The 23,214-nt window shown below is 37.5% G+C and overlaps 1 protein-coding gene across 3 annotated transcripts in view; it reads right to left on the bottom strand.

Moving 5' to 3' along the window:
- The window catches only part of POLR3G (RNA polymerase III subunit G), a 41,201-nt gene extending 17,989 nt beyond the window's left edge, over positions 1-23,212 (bottom strand). For 2 of the 3 annotated variants that reach the window (XM_022592990.2, XM_022593017.2), the window contains exons 1-4: positions 17,266-18,030; positions 15,330-15,451; positions 12,959-13,088; positions 778-834 (exon numbers count right to left, since the gene is read on the bottom strand). In XM_022592990.2, coding sequence (XP_022448698.1) covers positions 778-834; positions 12,959-13,088; positions 15,330-15,446 — 304 coding nt within the window. In that variant the 5' untranslated portion in view covers positions 15,447-15,451; positions 17,266-18,030. Of the gene's footprint in view, positions 1-777; positions 835-12,958; positions 13,089-15,329; positions 15,452-17,265; positions 18,031-23,037 lie in introns of those variants that run through there. The other variant, XM_022593007.3, reaches the window with a different exon arrangement.
- Between the last annotated feature and the right edge of the window lie 2 nt (positions 23,213-23,214).

Below are 23,214 nucleotides of genomic sequence, written 5' to 3'. Positions count from 1 at the left end.
TAATCAGCACTGAAAAGAAAGAGCACTGTAAGTCAGGAAAACAATAATGCTGTAAATGCAACTTATGCATTTACATACAGGCAGTTTCTATAACACACCAAGGACAGAGATGTCAAAGGAAAGTGAGTTAAAATGAGGAGACCTGGGTTTTAGAAGTATGGTCCATGTCGTCCTGACATGTCTCTTCATTTCTATGGCAACTGTTAATTTTCTATAAAATGAATGAACTGGATGAGTTCTCTGCAGCCCCCTTTCACCTTGTCTCTATCCAAAGCAATTTTGTGAATGTTGAAAAAAAAAAACTCTTAGGTATGCTTCTGTTAAAAAGGCATCTTAACAATCAAAAAGAGTCTATGCCTGCTGGAAAGAAAGGAAGTTACACAAACTTGGCTTAAAATATTCATAAAAATAGACTTGCTTTTTCCTCAGAAGCTATAAAATCACGCAGGTGCACAGCAGTGAGGACTACTGGTATTAGAGACTAAAACTGTGACTGTGGCAAAAGGAAATGGAAAACCCAATGGTTCTGGTGAGCCCCAGTTTATAAAAAAAAGACAAAGTATCCTAAGAATTTCCAAAAAAACACTTCAACCCTTCTGTGTTACAATATAAAAATCTTTTCATCTTAGTTTTCAAAAGATATATGTTGCTAATTAATTATAGGAAAAGAGCCAGACTCTATTTTCCTATGGTGAAAATACAAAATTTGTCCTAAAAAATATGGGGTAGGGAGATAGCCTTTAAAGATTATTTTAACATTTTCAGTTTTACAATTACCTGGTATCCACTCTTCTTTGTACACCTTCATATATCTTTTACTATATCTTTCAATATCTAGAAAAAAGATAGAAGAAACAAATTTTAAAATAATTGAAAACACCAGGTAACATCTTTTATTTCACATACAGGGAGTTTCTTACATTTCTCCACAATGTGTCCCTGGACACATACTGAACAGTTCAATGAGTATTACATGTTTAGGGAAGTGGCAAGAAGCACCTGGGTATGAATGACTGGGGGTGAGCAGAGACCTAAACCCTAATTATGGTTTTTAGAATCAGACAATCTGACTCATCTCTAAGAAAATTCACAAAAGCCCAAATGCAAGTCAGGAAGCCACTTACACATAAGGGCAGGGGGTCTACTTGGCATCTTCTATTTTCTTCTTGTGACACTGGCCTCCAGCTCCCAATCTCTAAACCTTGTATAACTGGAAGGTATTAAGTATCTAAGTGAGGATGGAGGGCTGTTTGCTTACCTCCAGTAAGGTAAGCAAATGCTTAATACACACATTTACTTAGGCTTCTCAGTGAGCTACTTTTCACAATCCATTGGGGAAGAGAATGCGGAAAAGGGTAGGAGTAGGCAAGGCTGGACTTGATGGGGCATGACTGAGCAAGCTGCAAGCCTTCCATGTCACTGCTGAGAACTCTGCAGGGGCCTTACGAGCTCACCAAAAACGGGACTGTGGCTGTGGCTCTTGTTCTGCTTTGCCCACTTTGCCACAAGAAGTTCCCTTGATGAGGGCTCAAACCCTTTCCCAACAGCACAAATTAGCAAGTGACACCATTATACAATAGCTTGAAACCATGGTTCATCATAAAAACTGGTTTAGGAGGATAGTCATGAAAAGCAGACGGTAATATAAAAGATGAAAATATAAAAATCAAGACCCAAGTAGACACTGATTTTTCTTCCATGTTAAAAAAAATGCTTCCACAGACTCACAGATACAGGGAACAAACTAGTGGTTATGAGTGGGGAGAGGGAGGTGGGTAGGGGCAATACAGCGGTAGGGGATTAAGAGGTACAAACTATTAGGTATAAAATAAGCTACAGGGATATATTGTACAACACAGGGAATATAGTAAATATTTTATAATAACTATAAATGAAGTGTAACCTTTAAAAATTGTGAATCACTATATTGTACACCTGTAACATATAATATTGTACACCAAATAATACTAAGACCATGGTGTTAGACAAAGATAACTAAAATAAAGAGTAGATCAGAAACTAAGAGACAAGGTTTTTCTAGATATTTAACTGTTTGACTTCAATCTTGCTCTCAAGTGTTTCATCTGTAAAGAGAAGGCAAATGAGAGATTCCCAGCATCTGCATTTTAAATTTTTCTCCAAAACAGATTTTATATTTTGAAAAAATTTAACCCTCAATTTACCAAGAAAAAATTATTACCATTTATTAATAATAATGGTTACTACCAATGAACCATTTTTATATTTTTAAGTTACTTTCAAATAATTTACAGAAGAATAAGAGATGTTGAAAACCAACTACTGGAATTCAATTTAAAAAAGCAAAGGATACAAATAGACATTTCTCCAAAGAAGATATACATGGACAAAAAGCACATGCTAAGATGTTCAACATCATTAGTCATTAGGGAAATTCAAACCAAAACTACAATAAGCTACCACTTTATACCCAGTTAGATGGCTAGAACTAAAAAGACAGTAATAAGTGTTAACAAGGATGTAGAGAAATTGGAACCCTTATACATTTTTGGTAATGTAAAATGGTGCAACCACTTCAGAAAACATTTTGGCAATTCCTCAAAATGTAAAATAAAGAGTTACCATATGACCCTAGATATGTACACAATAAAAGTGACATATGTCCACCCAACAACATGTATATGAATGTTCATAGCAGCATTATTCATGGTAGCCCCAATGTGGAACTGACCCAAATGTCCATCAACTGATGAATGAACAAAATGTGGTATACACATATAATGGAATATAATTCAACCATAAAAAGGAATGAAACACTGATACATGGTTTACTATGTATGAACTCTGAAAACATTATGTTAAGTGAAAGTAATCAGTCACAAAAGAACACATATTATGATTCCATTTATATGAAATGTCTAGAACAGACAAATCACTAAAGACAAAGCAGATTACTGGTTGCCATGGGCTGAGGGGGGAGGGGACAATGGGGAGTGATACTAATGGGTATGGGGGTATCTCTTCAGGATGATGAACAAGTTCTAAAAATTAGATAGCACTGTTGGTAGCACAATTCTGTGAGTACACTCAAAGGCACTGAAATATTTTAAAAAGTATATTTTAGATATGTGAATTTTATCTCAATAAAGCTGTTATTTAAAAAGAAAGAAAATTAATTACTGGGAACTTTAATAACAAAGTATAGTAAACTCATTATACTCCACTATTTTCCTGGTTTTGAAGGTATATTCACCCAAAATGGGCTACATCCTTTGAATGCAGCTAACTGTGCATCAACTGTGCATCATGAATTTGTCATGTACAAGCCTTAAATATAAGCATTTCATATATCCTGATTCCAGATTTCAAATACATCTTTAATAAATTCTAACTGATTATTTATGTTTTTTCTCACACCTGCACCACCCAAGTGATTCTAGATTACAAATACATTTCTATTAATAGGTTTTAGCTTATCATTACTTCCAATTCTTCTTGTATTTGCATCATCAAAATGTAACACTTTAAAAAACTGTTATGGCTCACACTTTTGTTGAAGAGAGGATGGCAGAGCCATATTCTTTGATCTATAATTGTAAAACATTTTCATTATTAAATTTATAATTACCAATTAATGTGATCAATCCAATAAATTGTTTCATTTCTACATAATCTATTTCCTTTCAATCATCTTTGTCTTTGCCTTTGCCTTCAGCAGTTGTCTTGTTACAAACTATGTGAAATAAAATTTGGTATATAAATACCATCAAAAAAGAAAAAAAATATGGTCACGTCATTTTAGCAAACAGAATTTTCAAGGTTCCTATCACAAAATATTATGCGAAAGATTAACTGTATGAAAATACCATATGTCCTTTTCATTCTTAGAGATATACTGTTTACTCATTGATTCATGAGTTCATAGTAGAGAACAGTTAATGAAAAGTGATGAAATAATATCTATGATGATGAAACAGTAAAATATTTCAAGAGGCAAGAAAAATAAGATCACTAAGGTTCCAAAATGTATTTTAGATTTATGAAAGGGTCCAATTGGCCAGTATGGTAATGCTAAGATAATATGAATTTTTCTTCTTTTCTAAAGCAAATTCTCTTTGTTCTTTGGAAGATGTCTATGAAAAAATAAGTAATGAATATCAATCATTACATAAAATAGTAAGAACTGCTCAAGAAGAAACTAAAACATTAAAATGGACCCTGACAGTATATTGAGAGTTAATAAACCAAACAAACTCCATTTGTTCAATAACAGACCTTGTGGTCATAATGCAGGTAAATGTATGATTTCCATTAAGCTTCTGAAAATGGCTTACAGAACCATCACCACTGTCACCCCTGTTTCTAGCTCAGAGGACCCCAGTGGTTCAGGAACCTGAGCTGGGAACCACTGGACCAGATGCTCTCTATGCACCTTTGCAGCTAAAACTCATTAAAATAATAAAATTCATTGATTCATTTCTCTTTATTAAAAAAATAATAAATTTCATTGCAGAGAAACTACCAATCATTTCTATAATTCTACCTCAGAACACTATAAACAAACCTTGAATCTATCACAACATGAAATATGTTTATTCTGTGCCCTCCATTCTTTGTGAACAAATCTCAGTGCCCTGAGCCACCAGCCATTTGATGATCAGGAAGAGATCTCCTACCTTATTTGTCAAAGTCTGTACAGCTTTAGTTCTTTACATTAGTCCATAAATCTCTCTTTCCTAAAGCACATAGGTAGTGAGTGATGAGAGAAGGCTGGTGAACATACAGAGATGGAACACTATCTAGAATATGGCTCCCTATGACAGTTGTGTACTTCTATTCAGTCTGGCCAATTCTTTTCCATTCAAGGTGTGTATACGCACACTATATGTGTGTGTGTATATATATATATAATGTATATATACAGTGTATATAAACCTGTACTCACACATATATATATTATGTATTTTTAAAAGGCTTTACTTTCTTTTTATTTATTAATTTATTTCCTTATTTATTTTAACATCTTTATTGAAGTATAATTGCTTTACAATGGTGTGTTAGTTTCTGCTGTATAACAAAGTGAATCGGCTATACATATACATATATCCCCAGATCTCCTCCCTCTTGCATCTCCCTCCTACCCTCCCATCACATCCCTCTAGGTGGTCACAAAGCAACGAGCTGATCTCCCTGTGCTATGGGGCTGCTTCCCACTAGCTATCTATTTTACATTTGGTAGTATATATAAGTCCATGCCACTCTCTCACTTCTTCCCAGCTTACCCTTCCCCCTCCTCGTGTCCTCAATACTCAAGTCCATTCTCTATGTCTGCATCTTTATTCCTGTACTGCCCCTATGTTCTTCAGAACTTTTTTTTTTTTAGATTCTATATATACGTGTTAGCATAAGGTATTTGTTTTTCTCTTTCTGACTTACTTCACTCTGTATGACAGACTATAGGTCCATCCACCTCACTACAAATAACTCAATTTCATCTCTTTTTATGGCTGGGTAATATTCCATTGTATATATGTGCCACATCTTCTTTATCCATTCATCTGTCGATGGACACTTAGGTTGCTTCCACGTCCTGGCTATTGCAAATAGAGCTGCGATGAACATTGTGGTACATGATTCTTTTTGAATTATAGTTTTCTCAGGGTATATGCCCAGTAGTGGGATTGCTGGGTCGTATGATAGTTCTATTTGTAGTTTTTTTAAGGAACCTCCATACTGTTCTCAATAGTGGCTGTAGCAATTTACATTCCCACCAACAGTGCAAGAGGGTTCCCTTTTCTCCACACCGTCTCCAGCATTTATTGCTTGTAGATTTTTTGATGACGGCCATTCTGACTGTTGAGAGGTGATACCTCATTGTAGTTTTGATTTGCATTTCTCTAATGATTAGTGATGTTGAGCATTCTTTCATATGTTTGTTTTCAATATGTATATCTTCTTTGGAGAAATGTCTATTTAGGTCTTCTACCCATTTTTGGATTGGGTTGTTTGTTTCTTTGATATTGAACTGCATGAGCTGCTTGTAAATTCTGGAGATTAATCCTTTGTCAGTTGCTTCATTTGCAAATATTTTCTCCCATTCTGAGGGCTGTCTTTTCGTCTTGTTTATGTTTTCCTTTGCTGTGAAAAAGCTTTTAAGTTTCATTACGTCCCATTTGTTTATTTTTGTTTTTATTTCCATTTCTCTAGGAGGTGGGTCAGAAAGGATCTTACTGTGATTTATGTCATACAGTGTTCTGCCTATGTTTTCGTCTAAGAGTTTTATAGTGTCTGGCCTTACATTTAGGTCGTTAATCCATTTTGAGTTTATTTTTGTGTATGGTATCAGGGAGTGTTGTAATTTCATTCTTTTACATGTAGCTGTCCAGTTTTCCCAGCACCACTTATTGAAGAGGCTGTCTTTTCTCCATTGTATATTCTTGCCTCCTTTATCAAAAATAAGGTGACTATAGTTGTGTGGGTTAATCTCTGGGCTTTCTATCCTGTTCCACTGATCTATATTTCTGTTTTTGTGCCAGTACCATACTGTCTTGATTTCTGTAGCTCTGTAGTATAGTGTGAAGTCCGGGAGCCTGATTCCTCCAGCTCCATTTTTCTTTCTCAAGATCGTTTTGGCTATTCCGGGGTCTCCTGTGTTTCCATACAAATTGTAAAATTTTTTGTTCTAGTTCTGTGAAAAATGCCATTGGAAGTTTGATAGGGATTGCATTGAATCTGTAGATTGCTTTGGGTAGTATAGTCATTTTCACAATGTTGATTCTTCAATCGAAGAACATGGTATATCTCTCGATCTGTTTGTATCATCTTTAATTTCTTTCATCAGTGTCTTATAGTTTTCTGCATACAGGTCTTTTGTCTCCTTAGGTAGGTTTATTGCTAGGTATTTTATTCTTTTTGTTACAGTGGTAAATGGGAGTGTTTCCTTAATTCCTCTTTCAGATTTTTCATCATTAGTATATACAAATGCAAGCGATTTCTGTGCATTAAATTGTATCCTGCTACTTTACCAAATTCATTGATTAGCTGTAGTTTTCTGGTAGCATCTTTAGGATTCTCCATGTATATTATCATGTCATCTGCAAACAGTGACAGTTTTGTTTTTGTTTCTTTTTTTAACAGTGACAGTTTTACTTCTTCTTTTCCAATTTGGATTCCTTTTATTTCTTTTCCTTCTCTGATTGCTGTGGCTAAAACTTCCAAAACTATGTTGAATAACAGTGGTGAGAGTGGACAAACCTTGTCTTGTTCCTGATCTTAGAGGAAATGGTTTCAGTTTTTCACCATTGAGAATGATGTTGGCTGTGGGTTTGTCATATATGGCCTTTATTATGTTGAGGTAAGTTCCCTCTATGCCTACTTTCTGGAGGGTTTTTATCATAAATGGGTGTTGAATTTTGTCAAAAGCTTTTTCTGCATCTATTGAGATGATCATATGGTTTTTCTCCTTCAATTGGTTAGTATGGTGTATGATTTGCATATATTGAAGAATCCTTGCATTCCTGGGATAAACCCCACTTGACCATGGTGTATGATCCTTTCAATGTGCTGTTGGATTCTGTTTGCTAGTGTTTTGTTGAGGATTTTTGCATGTATGTTCATCAGTGATACTGGTCTATAGTTTTCTTCCTCTGTGACATCTTTGTCTGGTTTTAGTATCAGGGTGATGGTGGCCTCATAGAATGAGTTTGTTCCTCCCTCTGCTATATTTTGGAAGAGTTTGAGAAGGATAGGTGTTAGCTCTTCTCTCAATGTTTGATACAATTCGCCTGTGAAGCCATCTGGTCCTGGGCTTTTGTTTGTTGGAAGATTTTAATCACAGTCTCAATTTCAGTGCTTGTGATTGCTGTTTACATTTTCTATTTCATCCTGCTTCAGTCTCAGAAGGTTGTGCTTTTCTAAGAATTTGTCCATTTCTTCCAGGTTGGCCATTTCGTTGGCATATAGTTGCTTGTAGTAATCTCATGATTCTTTGTATTTCTGCAGTGTCAGTTGTTACTCCTCCTTTTCATTTCTAATTCTATTGATTTGAGTCTTCTCCTTTTTTTTCTTGATGAGTCTGGCCAATGGTTTATCAATTTTGTTTATCTTTTCAAAGAACCAGCTTTTAGTTTTATTGATCTTTGCTATTGTTTTCATCATTTCTTTTTCATTTATTTCTGATCTGATCTTTATGACTTCTTTCCTTCTGCTAACTTTGGGGTTTTTTGTTCTTTCTTTAACGGCTTTAGGAAAAAGGTTAGGTTGTTTATTTGGGATTTTTCTTGTTTCTTGAGGTGGGATTGTATTGGTGTAAACTTCCCTCTTAGAACTGCTTTTGCTGCATCCCATAGGTTTCGGGTCATCGTGTTTTCATTGTCATTTGTTTCTAGGTAGTTTTTGATTTCCTCTTTGATTTCTTCCGTGATCTCTTGGTTATTAAGTAGTGTATTGTTTAGCCTCCGTATGTTTGTAGTTTTTACAGATTTTTTTCCTGTAGCTGATATCTAGTCTCACAGTGTTGTCGTCAGAAAAGATACTTGACACAATTTCAATTTTCTTAAACTTACCAAGGCTTGATTTGTGACCCAAGATATGATCTATCCTGGAGAACGTTCCATGAGCACTTAAGAATAAAGTGTATTCTGTTGTTTTTGGATGGAATGTTCTATAAATATCAATTAAGTCCATCTTGTTTAATGTGTCATTTAAAGCTGTGTTTCCTTATTTATTTTCATCTTGGATGATCTGTCCATTGGTGAAAGTGGGGTGTTAAAGTCCTCTACTATGATTGTGTTGCTGTCGATTTCCCCTTTTATGGCTGTTAGCATTTGCCTTTGTATTGAGGTGCTCCTATGCTGGGTGCGTAAATAGTTACGATTATTATATCTTCTTGGGTTGATCTCTGGATCATTATGTAGTGTCCTTCTTTGTCTCTTGTAATAGTCTTTATTTTGAAGTCTATTTTGTCTGATATGAGAATTGCTACTCCAGCTTTCTTTTGGTTTCCATTTGCATGAAATATCTTTCCATCCCCTCACTTTCAGTCTGTATGTGTCCCTAAGTGTGAAGTGGGTCTCTTGTAGACAGCATATATATGGGTCTTGTTTTTGTATCCATTCAGTCAGTCTATGTCTTTTGGTTGGAGCATTTAATCCATTTACATTTAGGGTAGTTATTGATATGTATGTTCCTATTACCATTTTCTAAATTGTTTTGGGTTTGTTATTATAGGTCTTCTTCTCTTTTGTTTCCTGCCTAGAGAAGTTCTTTTAGCGTTTGTTGTACAGCTGGTTTGGTGGTGCTGAATTCTTTTAGCTTTTGCTTGTCTGTAAAGCTTTTAATTTCTCCGTTGAATCTGAATAAGATCCTTGCTGGGTAGAGTAATCTTGGGTGTAAGTTTTTCCCTTTCATCACTTTAAATATGTCCTGCCACTCCCTTCTGGCTTTCAGAGTTTCTGCTGAAGGATGAGCTGTTAACCTTATGGGGATTCCCTTGTATATTATCTGTTCCTTTTCCCTTGCTGCTTTTAACATTTTTTCTTTGTATTTAATTTTTGATAGTTTGATTAATATGTGTCTTGGCATGTTTCTCCTTGGATTTATCTTGTATGTGACTCTCTGTGCTTCCTGGACTTAATGGACTATTTCCTTTCCTATATTCGGGAAGTTTTCAACTGTAATCTCTTCAAATATTTTCTTAGTCCCTTTCTTTTTCTCTTCTTCTTCTGGGATCCTTATAATTTGAATGTTAGTGCGTTTAATGTTGTCCCAGAGGTCTCTGAGACTGTCCTCAATTCTTTTCATTCTTTTTTCTTTATTCTGCTCTGTGGTAGTTATTTCCACTATTCTATCTTCCAGGTCTCTTATCTGTTCTTCTGCCTCAGTTATTGTGCTATTGATTCCTTCTAGAGAATTTTTAATTTTATTTATTGTGTTGTTCATCATTGTTTGTTTGCTCTTTAGTTCTTCTAGGTCCTTGTTAAATGTTTCTTGTATTTTCTCCATTCTTTTTCCAAGATTTTGGATCATCTTTACTATCATTATTCTGAATTCTTTTTCAGGTAGACTGCCTATTTCCTCATTTGTTTGGTCTGGTGGGTTTTTATCTTGCTCCTTCATCTGCTGTGTGTTTCTCTGTCTTCTCATTTTGTTTAAATTACTGTGTTTAGGATCTCCTTTTCACAGGCTGCAGGTTCGTAGTTCGTGTTGTTTTTGGTGTCTGCCCCCAGTGGCGAAGGTTGGTTCAGTGGGTTGTGTAGGCTTCCCGGTGAGGCGACTGGTGCCTGTGTTCTGGTGGATAAGGCTGGATCTTGTCTTTCTGGTGGGCAGGACCGCGTCTGGTGGTGTGTTTTGGGGTGTCTGTGACCTTATTATGATTTTAGGCAGCCTCTCTGCTAATGGATGGGGTTGTGTTCCTGTCTTGCTAGTTGTTTGGCATAGGGTGTCCAGCACCATAGCTTGCTGTTCGTTGAGTAGAGCTGGGTCTTAGTGTTGAGATGGAGATCTCTGGGAGAGCTTTCAGTGGTTGATATTACCTGGAGCCGGGAGGTCTCTGGTGGACCAGTGTCCTGAACTTGGCTCTCCCACCTCAGAGGCACAGGCCTGACACCCAGCCAGAGCACCAAGACAGTGTCAGCCACAGGGCTCTGATATTAGTAGTGCCAGAAGGCTCTTAACAGCGGTCTCAGCCACAGAATCTCAGCTTAATGACATGCTCTGTGCCTTTGTAGGAGCCGCGACACCACCCCCACCACCACCGGCTGCATGCTCTTCCGGCTCTGCACCAACCCTCCTTCCTCCATGTGCCTCTAGGCGGTGCCCTGGGCCTTGTGTGCCTTTTACACGTGGTAAATGGAGGCTCAGAGTGCAGGTCAGCCGAGGTCATGCCCCAACCCAAAAAGCCTTTACTTTCAACCATAGTTTCTTTTTAATAACACATTATATCAGGAAAGAGAGGTAAACATGAGTATATTCAAAGAGAATATACTTGTATCAATTTAGAAAATTCTATGCAAGAGGTTTCTTCTGGAACAGTAACAAAAGATTCCTTATATATTTAAATACTTTATTATGCAGTTATCAAAGGTAAAGATCCGGGATTCCCAGGTGGCGCAGTGGTTGAGAGTCTGCCTGCTGATGCAGGGGACACGGGTTTGTGTCCTTGTCCGGGAAGCTTCCACATGCCGCGGAGTGCCTGGGCCTGTGAGCCATGGCCGCTGAGCCCGTGTGTCCGGAGCCTGTGCTCCGCAACGGGAGAGGCCACAACAGTGAGAGGCCCACGTACCACAAAAAAAAAAAAAAGGTAAAGACCATCTTGATCCAGGTATAAGCCAGCTGCTCTCCGAAACCATGAACAAAATTATGTTCCTGGTTTAAAAGACTCAAATAAATGTTTCCATGGTATGACATACTTTTAAATTGGACATGTACTTTAATAACAACCACATTTAAGTAAGTACATCCCATAATCTAGAGAAGAGACTAATTTTAAAAAGCCTAAAGTATATCCTACACTATTCACTAAGATTGAATATTTATTAGTTCATTTAATCTTACTTATTTAAATCTTTAAAATGAGATTTAATTTCATTTTTAAACTCAAATAGAGAAAAGCATGCAACATAATCATGAAAGTAAAAAAATTCAGTATTTTTGAGGTAAAAATATCAAACCATTTATTACATAACTTCAAGAAGCTATGTTTTGAAAAATTAAATAAACTTGTCTAAAATGCTTCTTACAATTATAAGCACGTGTAATATTACTATATAAGCCTTCCTTTTTAATTCTTATCCAATCTAAATCTTTTAGAATGAGGGAAAAGGGTATGCATTTTTAATACTAATGGAATGAAATGATACTATATGAATTTCTCATGTTTTAATGATGTTGTTTTGAGAACTCAAGGATGATATCGATCTCTCTAATTTCAACATTCAGGGGCAGAAACTGAAAATCAATATAGTTCTACTGTGCTAAATAACTACTCAGGAATGTGTTCTCTTCCTCTAAAACCACTTTGCACTTCCAGTCTGAGACTGTCAAGCCTTCTCCAACTGTAATTTCTCCTCTCTGTCCTTGGCATAACCAGTGAATACATAGTTTATATTTTATATCTGATAAATGGTAAGCCAAAATACAGTCAAGCCTTTCAAAAATTTTAACCAAAATATTAAATAATCAGAGACCTGATCAAAGATTTACGTATAAGGATAGTACTCATAGTATTATAGATATGAGGAAAAAAAACTAGAAACAATCTTAAATCTTACAGCAGGGAACTAGTTACAATTAATAATGTTATATCCACACAATGGAATACCACATAGTCATCAAATATCATATTTTCTAAGAATGCTAAGAATATGTGGATAAAATAGATAACTAATAAGAACCTACTGTATAGCACAGGGAACTTTACTCAATACTCTGTAATGACCTATATGGGAATAGAAGCTAAAAAAGAGTGGATATATGTATATGTATAACTGATTCACTTTGCTGTACACCTGAAACTAACACAACATTGTAAATCAACTATACTCCAATAAAAAACTAAAAAAGAATATGTGACAATGCTAGTAATATGCTATTGAGTGAAAAAGGAAGATACAAAGTAATATGACTCCAATTTTATAAAAGGAATATACACACAGAAGAAAAATCTGGAATATATAATAAAATATTAATAGTAGTTCTCTAGACATAAGGAATACAGGTGATTCTTACTTTCTTAATACTTCTGTTTTTCATAAATTTCACTGAACATATAAAACTTCTATTTTGAAAGATAATTTAAAAAATAAAATATCAAAAAGTTTAAAATATATTTTCTGCTAAATCAACATAAATATGCTTTTTCAAGGTAGTTGATTGAAATTTCTGACTGAATCAAATCAATCAGCATTAAAGGTCATATATCTTATGCTGAAACACTATTTCATCTGTAGACAGTGAACCACATAAAGAGTCCAATACGCACCTTGTTTTTCTTCAGGTGTTTCTACAAAATAAGGCATTCTTTTCACTGTTTCTCTCAACTCCTGTTTCAGGGCCAGCACATAATCTTCACCCTCTCCTGTTTTCAGTGGCACTGGTTTATAATCTGTATCCTGTTTAAATTAAGAGGCAATTTTTAAAAATAAATTAAATATCTTAATATCCTTTTTGTCTATATTCTGAAAAATGTTAGTTTTATTGAAAAACTACATTTTACAGGTATTAAGTTTTACCATCAACTTAAAAGATTTTGAGCTTTTATAATCTATTAAACCTTTCACCCATCTCCTATTTTGCTCTTCTTTTATAAGTAGAAAAGATACTTAGTTTTCCTACCTGCCCTAATTTTTCTACTGATCACACCAATAATCATTTTGCTATATAGTTTGTTGACTGTGATTCTATATTTTAACAATCAAGGCACCCAAATAAAAGCAGCCGCTCTAGTCTCCTATTAACCTCAGTCAGTGGTGGTGGTATTGGTGGGAGCAGCAGCATTAAAAAAAAAGTAGTAGCAGCTACCATTTAACAACTGGTTACTACATACTACAACCTAGATGTACTCAATATTCAAAATCCATGAACTCATCTAAAGTATCAATATCTCCCCTTTTACAGTGAGGAAACTGAGAAATGAACAATCTATATGCCCATGTAGCACAAAAGTGGCAAAGCAGAAATTTGAATCTGTGTCTTCAATTTTTAAAAATTACATGCACACCCACATATATATATATATATATTTATAATATATATATTCATTAAAATGTGGGTCCTCAGGGTACATAAAAAAGATATTTCTGGTTTCACAGGCTAAGTATAGGGTACATTTTAAAAATTTCACTCTGAATTTATTCATTCTACAACTATTTATTGAGTGCATACTATAAGTCACAAGGGGTTAGACAACAGGAGATGAACTAGTCAAACTTCCTACCTACATGGAATTTACATTCTAGGGGAGAAAAGAAGTAAACAAATGAGGTAATATATAATTTCAGATAGTGATAAGTGAAATAGAAGGGCTGAAGCCAGGAAGAGGAAACAGTGACTAACGGAGTACGTGGAGATTGGAAGTGGCTGGTCTAGACAGGGTATGCACGCATGATCTCTCAGGGAAGTCATCTTTGAGCAGAGATCTGGATAAAATTACGAAGCCATCCATGCAAAGAAATGGGGAAATCAATGGCTCCAGGGAAACAAGCAGAGGAAAATGCCTAAGGGAACAAGGAGATCAGCATGGCTAAGGAATGAGGACAGTGGTAGGAAAAGGGTCAGAGAGACATCAGTAAGGCCAGATCAGACACAGCCTTTTAGCCAGTAATAAGGAATTTCATTTTTATTCCATGCAGAAAAAAACAGTATGTACTAACATTCCCAAGCTTTAGAAGTAACCTCACACATGCAGAAGAGCTTGTTTTAAAAGAAATCAATGTAAAGTGACATGTCTATACCTGAGATATTTACCTTTGTTTTTAGGCTATAATGAATATCAGAAAGGCAAAATACAAAGAGCAAAAAGTAGACACTCCCCATGTGAGACATCTAGATCCCCAATACATTTATCCAGGGTCCTCTATTTACATAAATCTTTTAACAAAGGATGTTTCCTTTTAAAAGAGGGAAAAGATTCCTGGAGGGAGTATCTGGTTATTTATGATTTTTTCATATTTTATACTACAGCACATGTGCATCTGGAAATGTAAGCTTACATTTTAAACTTAATATAAAACGAAAACATTAGATTAAAAATTACACCAATTAAGTCTGCAGCATACTCATTAAATTTAAAAGCAACACTAAATGTAGTAGAAATGCTTATATTCTGAGAAAGAGTAACAAAATTAAAATTGACTTTAATAAGGAAATAAGCAAAAAAAAAAGTTCAGTGGGTAAAAGGTCAAGTGGTATACTAGGGAGCAAAATTAAATTCTATAGATACAAGATGAGAAGAAAATCATTAGGTGAAGGTCTGGCACAATGGGAAGTGAGGACCACTGTAAAACCTGACTTAACTTTTAAAGATATTATTTTAATATTGGAATATATCAATAACAGCATTATAAGATGCAAGGATTGAAAAAAAATTCTTTCTTGGTTCAAAAAGTACTGAATACATTCAGGAAAAGGTGTACATAGTTTTCTGTATTTTAAGAAAGCAGTTTGAAAATTAGAAAAGTTTCAGAAAAGAACAGTGGAAATATTTAAATTAAAGGTAAGTGACACACTCTCTTTTACTTTCTTATAGTTAGGATATCATAATGATATCATACATTCAAGTCTTATACAGAATTTAAATTTTCTCTGAAACATGAAAAAACACCCTGTGAGCATTTTGCTGTTAATGTACTTACAGGAAATAGTGGGGGTGGCTTCAATACTACATCAGGTAACTTTTCACCTCTGCTAAATCCAACTGCCTCAATATTAAAGGTGTAAGCAGCACGTCCTCTTCCTTTATTTCCAGCCATCAGAACTAGTTACATCAGAAAAAGTGGGCAAATTAAGACACTATTAATGATTAAGATTCACTGGATCAAATGAAAAATGAAACCAACATTTTAAAACAAAATACACTCCACTCCTTAAATAGCATGGCCCATTTAAAACACTTCTGGAAAGCAAAACCTGTAAAGAAATAAATATGTGATAAACTGATTCCTGAACCCATCACATCTAGTCATGTTTGGCAAGTAAAGTGATGATGGGCTCAACTACCTCACCCAGATCCTGGGTGGAGGGCTGATCCTGGGGCTCCTTTGCGATGCTGCCCCAAGCGCTGTGCAGCCAGCTGATGCAATTCTCTCCACCTCTCTGTGGTCTGGCAACAAGATCTCAGATAGATATTACAAAATGTGGCCAAGGAAAGGTTGTGCTGATGAAGAGGGGACACCTTGTTTTTTTAATCAACTTGAAGACTATCAGCAGTCATGTATACTTTAAATTTTTAAATAATTTTTTATCCTAAAATTTGAGTGTTAGAATCCTTGAGATCCTCCAATGTCCTTCTTTTAGAAATGGGAATGGGCTCAGTAAAACTTTGAAGAGGTCTGTCCAAGCAAAAAAAATTTTTAAAGTTCAGAGAAAAAACATCTCAAATAGTTAAGTTAAAGGTAAGATAAACCTGTACTCTTTAACTTTAGAAATAATAACAATGTCATTCTTAAGTCCTGTACTGAATTTCTGAATCGTCTGAAATGTGATTACACTATACAGTTGATGCTTGAACAACATGGGGTTAGGGGCACCGACCTCCCCATGCAGTCAAAAATCCATGTATAATTTTATAGTCAGCCCTCTGAATCCGTGGTTCTGCATTCTCAAATTCAACCAACCTCAGACTGTGTAGTGTTAGTATTTATTGAAAAAAAAATCCATATATAAGTGGACCCATGTAATTCAAACTTGTGTCGTTCAGAGTCAACTGTAATGCGAAAACAGGATTCCTACACTAGGGCTCTTTCACTACAACTCTGCATTGGACTGTAGTGAAGATTATAATGCACATTCTTTAAATCTTTCTCCCAGTGATGCTACTGAGTATCATTCAACTCTGTAAGCCCAAGAAAGCAATAATATGCCCTCCATACCACTGTAACAGTTCCCTCCCTTTTTCCCCTAACCATTTATGTGTTGAAAAAAACAAGGTCATTGTCCTTTGCAATGCTTCTCCAACTTTAAGGCATGTGCAAATTACCTAGGAATCTTGTTAAAAGGCAGAATCTGAACCAGCTGGCCCAGGGTAGGCCTGAGAATCTGCATTTCTAACAAGCTCTCTGAAGCTATCAATGCACTGGTTTGCAGACCACACTTTGAGAGTAGGAAGGCTGTACAATTTCCCATATTCTGGATTTGCATGATTGATTACACAAGATGTGGTTTAATACATTCCTCTACTCCCTGTATTTTCTATAAACAGATGGAATAGAGGCTTACTCAAATTTGGGTTTGATGTTTTACAAGAATACTTAAAAGAGATGCTCCGTTTTTCCTACTGCATCACAGGACACACATGAAGCCTTTCTCGGTGATGTTCTCTGGTCATTGGGTTTAGGTGCTGTCAGTCTGTTTCGTCCAGTATGAAGTTCCTATCAGTTTTCACTTAATGATTTTAAAATTGCAGCCATTGATGATCATAGCCTAGATTCACGGTTCCATTATGGATTGTAATGTGGTGATACACAAATTTTATCATTCTTTCTTTACTAACTAGAATCCCGCCAGTAATCAATTCCCCTCATCTACTATTTAGTTACTATGAAACACAATTCATACAGAAAAGATACTTACTTTAATTACCAAGCTCATTCCGTTTGTCCACACTAAGAGAGGGAAAATATCCAAATGGCCGTGCTTCAATTGCGGAGTCACTAAAACATATGCTGAGCCTATAGAAAGCAGGTCTCCCAAGCACAAAAATTGCTGAGCAGAAGAGCTCACACCCTCACTCTAAGGAAAACCCACCCTACAAAAGAGGGTATATCAGCTGCCGTTGCTTGATGGAATATCCCTTGAGAAATATCAACTCTGCTGACTCTAAACTTTCATATTTATCAAGAAACCTTCGGGTGTATAAACTGATTACCATTAGTGAATGTACTGCCCTTGGCAGAAAAATCAATCCTAACTATTGAGACACTCTTGATAGTTACATGGCATTCTGGCCTACAAATCCATTTCTTTTTAGTTTGGTTATCATGAGTCAGTTCTCCTGTACCTGGGGAAGCTGCTAAATTAATTTTCTTCTCTTGCAGAGCTGAAAGGTAATCCCTGGACTCGGGTAACCATCTCATGGAAAAAGTGGCTCACAAGTGTGGCCTAAGCTTCACTGTTTGAAATCCTTAAAGTTGATTTAACCATTACTGTGGTCCTTTTTCATCCTGCTAAACTTCTTGAATGAAGAGTCTTTTTAACCAGCTTTTCCCATTTTCTCATTATCCAAATCATCCTCTACTTCATGTGGGCCAATTTCATCCAACTAATATTGAGCATTCCAGGCACTGTGGTAGGACTCAGAGAGCACTGAACAAAACCAAGTCCCTGCCTTCAGGGCTTATATTCCAGGGGATGAAAGAACGCAAACAAGCATAAGTATGTAGCATAATATTATGTGCTCCTGTAGTCCCCCCACCCCCAAATGTGTTGAAGTCCTAACCCCTCGGGGACCTGTGAATGTCATCTTCCTTATTTGGAAATAAACTCTTTGAAGATGAAATCGAATTAAGATGAGGTCATATGAGATAAGGGTGAGTCCCCTCCTAATGACTGGTGTCTTCATAAGGGGGAAATCTGGACAGAGAGAGACACACACAGGGGAAACATCATGTGAAGATGCAGGCACAGACCTGAGTGCTGTAGCAGCAACCCAGGAACACCAAGGAGTGCCAGGAACCACAGAAGCTGGAAGAGAGGCACTGAACAGATTCTCCCTCAGAGCCTCCTGAAGGAACAAACTCTGCTAATACCTTGATTTCAGACTTCTGGCCTCTAAAACTGTGAGAGAATAAATTTCTGTTGTTTTAAGCCACTTAATTTGTGGAAATATGTTATGGCAGCCCTAGGAAATCAGTACAGCTCTGAAGAAAAATAAATCATGGTAAAGGGGTAAAGAATAACAAAGGGGTATGGTACTGACTTTTTCACACAAGGGAAGTCTTTCTGTGGAGGATAAATTGGAGCAGGGTGCTGGAGAGGGGCTGTGAGCTTCAAGATGAAGGAATGAGGTGAAGATGGCTATGGACAGAAGGAAGAACAGAGGCAAAGGAGGAAGCCACAAGCTGGGAGCGTCTGAGGAACATGAAGCTCATGCAGCTGGTGAGGAACAAGGAGAGTCTGGTTAAGACCAGATCTTGTGGAGCCCTGAGTGAGCTATGGTAAAGGGTTTGGCTTTTATCTTACTTGTGATGGGAACTATACTCAGGCAGATGCTGAAATGCAAAGGTCCCTAATGGTCCTCAATGGCAAAATCCACAGGCCTTTTTCCCTTGTTCATGCTCTTGAACTTCCAAAGCATACCACTCATTATTGCCTCCATCCTTATGAAACTGTCTCTTCTCTAGGTTTTAATAAAATCCCAGGGACTTCCCTGGCAGCATAGTGGTTAAGAATCTGCCTGCCAATGCAGGGGACACGGGTTTGAGCCCTGGTCTGGGAAGATCCCACATGCCATGGAGCAACTAGGCCCGTGAGCCACAATTACTGAGCCTGCGCTCCAGAGCCCATGAGCCACAACTACTGAGCCTGCATGCCACAACTACTGAAGCCAATGCGCCTAGAGCCCGTGCTCCGCAACAAGAGAAGCCACCGCAATGAGAAGCCTGCACACTGCAATGAAGAGTAGTCCCCGCTCACCGCAACTAGAGAAAGCCCACACAGCAACAAAGACCCAACGCAGCCAAAACTAAATATAATTAATTAATTAAAAAAAAACAACAAACCTCCCTATTACAAGTACTGGGGGCCCTTTTAAGATGGCTGCACTGATCCTCCTGACTCACTTGCCTATAATCACGTCTTGACTAGCATTCTCTCCACTGGAACCCTCTTCCTCCTTGCCTGGCTGCATCCCTTTTTACCTTAAGATCCAGTTTAAGTCCCTCAACATCCACAACTGTCATTTCATCCCACCTTGCTCTTGGAAAGATCCTCTTGCTAAAATAAATGGATTTTTAAAAATTGAGGTAATACATACAATGCAGCAGCATTCTTCAATTCTGGAAGAAATATAGACAATGCCTCTTTTGGGAAATGGACCTGTTCCAAAGAGAAGGAGTTTCACTTCCATTTTTTTTGTTTATTTCTTCAACTATATTAACAGTAGAGATTTTATATCCCCCACTGTTTAGTAGAATACTCTCTATACAACAGCTCCATAATCAGTGTTAGGCTTTCCTTATTTATTTACTTACTAACTATGATTTGATGAGCAAATTTACCCACAGAAATACAATTCAGTCAGCCTATTATTAAGGATTTTTTTTTTTAACTTCTAGAACAAGTTTGCAACCTGGCTGTACACTGGAATCATCAGGAGAGTTAAAAAAACAAAACAAAACAAAAAACCCTCAAGCATCACCCCAGAACAATAAAATCAGAATCTCTGGAGGTAGGACTTAGGCACTAGGACTTTTTAAAGCACTCCAGGAGATTCCAATATGTAACCTACATTAAGAACCACTGCTCCAGGGCTTCCCTGGTAGCGCAGTGGTTGAGAGTCCGCCTGCCGATGCAGGGGACGCGGGTTCGTGCCCCGGTCCGGGAAGATCCCACATGCCGCAGAGCTGCTAGGCCTGTGAGCCATGGCTGCTGAGCCTGCAAATCCAGAGCCTGTGCTCCGCAGTGGGAGAGGCCACAAGAGTGAGAGGCCCGCGTACCGCAAAAAAAAAAAAAAAAAAAAAAGGAAATGTAAAATCAGATGCACCACCCTTCCATTTTGGGATGCCTCCTGAAAATTCCTATTCAGAATTGTTCTGAGATAGTTTGATGAGTGTAATTCAAGTATCCAAGAGCTGAAATGCAAAAGCCTATTCTAATTAACAGTGGAAACAACTTTGTGGCAGAGATTTAGCTCATCTCTGAAATTCCTCCTAGCTCTAACATTTTATGAGTTATAATTGTGGCTTAACTGTATTGTCCTCCACATCTCACACAGTCTCTTGCACATATTACCTTGGTCAGTAAACATACAAACAGATATAAGCAGGCATGGAAGCTAGGAGAGGCACTCAAAGCCAGGTCACAGTTTCTTTCCTGATGAATAGCACCTAAATTGCCCTAATTAGAAACTAACAGTCATGCTGACCTTGTCTCCACCTCCCTTGATCTCCTCATCTAATAGTAGAAGACTATCAGCTCTGTGTCCCTTCTTATATGTTTGTCTTTCTTCACTTCTGCTTTAGTTCAGGCCTTTACCATCTCTTGCCTGGACCTCTAATACAGAACAAATAAACTTCTCATGGCCAGACTCCCCCTTTCAATCCACTCTCCAGTCATCTCTCTAGAACACAAAACTTGATGTATCACTCTCCTTGACTAACAGAGCTTTGGAGACTAACTTTCCGCTTCTTGCACCTTGCACCTCCCCTTCCCCCCACCCCAGCTCTAACCACTCCCAGCTCTGCTACACCAGCTGCTGCATGTCACGGTTCCTTCTGCCCGGAAGGCCACACCCACGTAAGCAAGCCCTCATCATCATTTAAGATACTATGCAAATGCCACTTCTGACCATTTCCTCCATCCGAAATGGAGGTAGGCATATCTCTTTTCTGTTTCCCAAGTACTACACTGCTTTTATTACCCTTTTAAAAATCATGTTGTAATTGTCAGTTCTTGTCTGTCTCCCCAGTAATTTCTTCAATTATCCATCCTTCTAGTATTTGTTAAGCAACCTCTGGGTCAGACCACCTTCTACATAATGAGAATATAATAGCAAACAAAACAAAATCCCTGGTTTCGTAGTGCTCATAGTCTACTATGGGAAATGGAAAAAAATATACTTTATAGAGTGCCAGGTAGTGATTAGTGCAAGAAAAAATAAAGGCAGGAAACGTGAGTGCTATTATGGAAAGAATGGTTGAATAAAGTGCTCCTGTATTTTGTAATATTTGAGCACAAACCTGACAAAGAGAAGGAAAAAGCCAGGCTGAGAACTAGGAAAGGATATATAGGGGAAAGTGTAATACAAGCAGAAGGATCTGTAAGTGTGAAGGCCTCTTTATTTGAAGACTTATTCACCTTTTCCTGCCCCATTACCAACCAGAGCCTGGCAAAAGTCCAATAAAAATTGGGAGCATTACTGCTGAGCTCATGGCCTAGTAAGGATATTACTCCAATTCACCTCTCTTTGCCTAGAGGAAAAATAAAACTGCAGAGAGTTCTGTACTTCCCTGTTGAGAACATCCTAACCAACAGTCGTCTTTTAAGGCCAGCTCAAATGCCACTGAACAATCCCTTCCATGCATATTCTCATAGCACCTAGTTTTTACTTCCTCTGGGGTACATATCTCATTTGCTTTACATTGCAAACATTTGTGTACAGTTATTATCTTCCTTCAAATTGTTGGGAACCCAGATCATGACTTTTTTTTTTTTTTTTTAATTCTGTTTTTTACACATCTTTTAGCTTGGGACTTGCACATAAGAATAACCCTGAACAGAGTGTCTGGATAAATTCTAACTAGGTTAGGCAAATATTCAGAAAGGCTACATCCTCATCGAAGACTTAAGGATTGTAGGGGAGGAGAATACACCTCTCCTTCTAAGAAGGCTTATTAGCAGCTGCCACAATAAGTGTTTTCCTAATTATCTTTTATAATGCTGTCTCATGGGTCTCTTTATAATTTTTCCTGCCTGAGCAAGGAGGTTAGTCAAGTTCTCAAGGGAATTTCTGAAGCCTAAATGGATGTTTCAACAGTGGGGAGATGCAGGATGGGGACAGGAACCTGGTGTTAATAGTGGGGGTGATTTCTGTGGCTGTTGGGGCCACGCCCAGGCATTATCCACTTTTCCCGTCCTCTCAAGGTGCGGCTGCCTCCACCTTTCCTCAGTTGAGCCTTTTTCCCAACTTTCTTTGCTCTCTTCCAAGAGCGGACAAACAATGCAAAACAAAGGAGGGTAGGGGAACGAATATATAATTTAATTTTTTAGAAGACAGGAAAAATCTTATCAACAACACCTCTCCCCCATGATACAGGGTTAAGTGCTAACAGTTAAGAAAACATACTGAATAGTCTGTCCTTAGCTGCAAGTCTGCGGCAATGACTCGTGTTTGAACCAATCATACCAAAGGAATTGGAAATCTACCATCAGTAAGAGTATAAATTCCATTCTCACTGCAAACAGTCCTAGGAAGTGGAGACTAGGTAAAAATTGGAAGCGACAATTTTAAACGATTGTGAAGGGATTAGGAGAAGGGGACGTAAAGCTATCTCCCAATGCCCCTCAATCCAGAGGCGCTTTAATGAATCTCCACTCCTGACTTCCCCCACCTTCTCCATGTGCCCCTTTAACTCCCCACTTACCCTCTCCAACTCCTCCCAAGCCCTCAATTGCCTCCTCTGTTACCTGCTCACTAAGTCTCGAGGCTTGGAAAACTGTGCAACCGAAGTGCCGGCCGGCAAGGAAGGGGTGCGGACAGAACGTTCCGACGCTCCGGTGCTGGTTCCACCTCTGGAGAAGCGCGCTCCGCCCTCCACGCGGCCTCAGAGCCGCGTTCAAACCCAACCAATTAGCCCCACCCAC

This window comes from Delphinapterus leucas, chromosome 3 (genome assembly GCF_059928025.1).
Source record: "Delphinapterus leucas isolate spDelLeu-1000000601 "Yukka" chromosome 3, BTC_Dleu_Yukka2, whole genome shotgun sequence".
Classification (NCBI taxonomy): Eukaryota; Metazoa; Chordata; class Mammalia; order Artiodactyla; family Monodontidae; genus Delphinapterus; species Delphinapterus leucas.
This window is presented reverse-complemented; position numbering and strand designations above follow the sequence as displayed.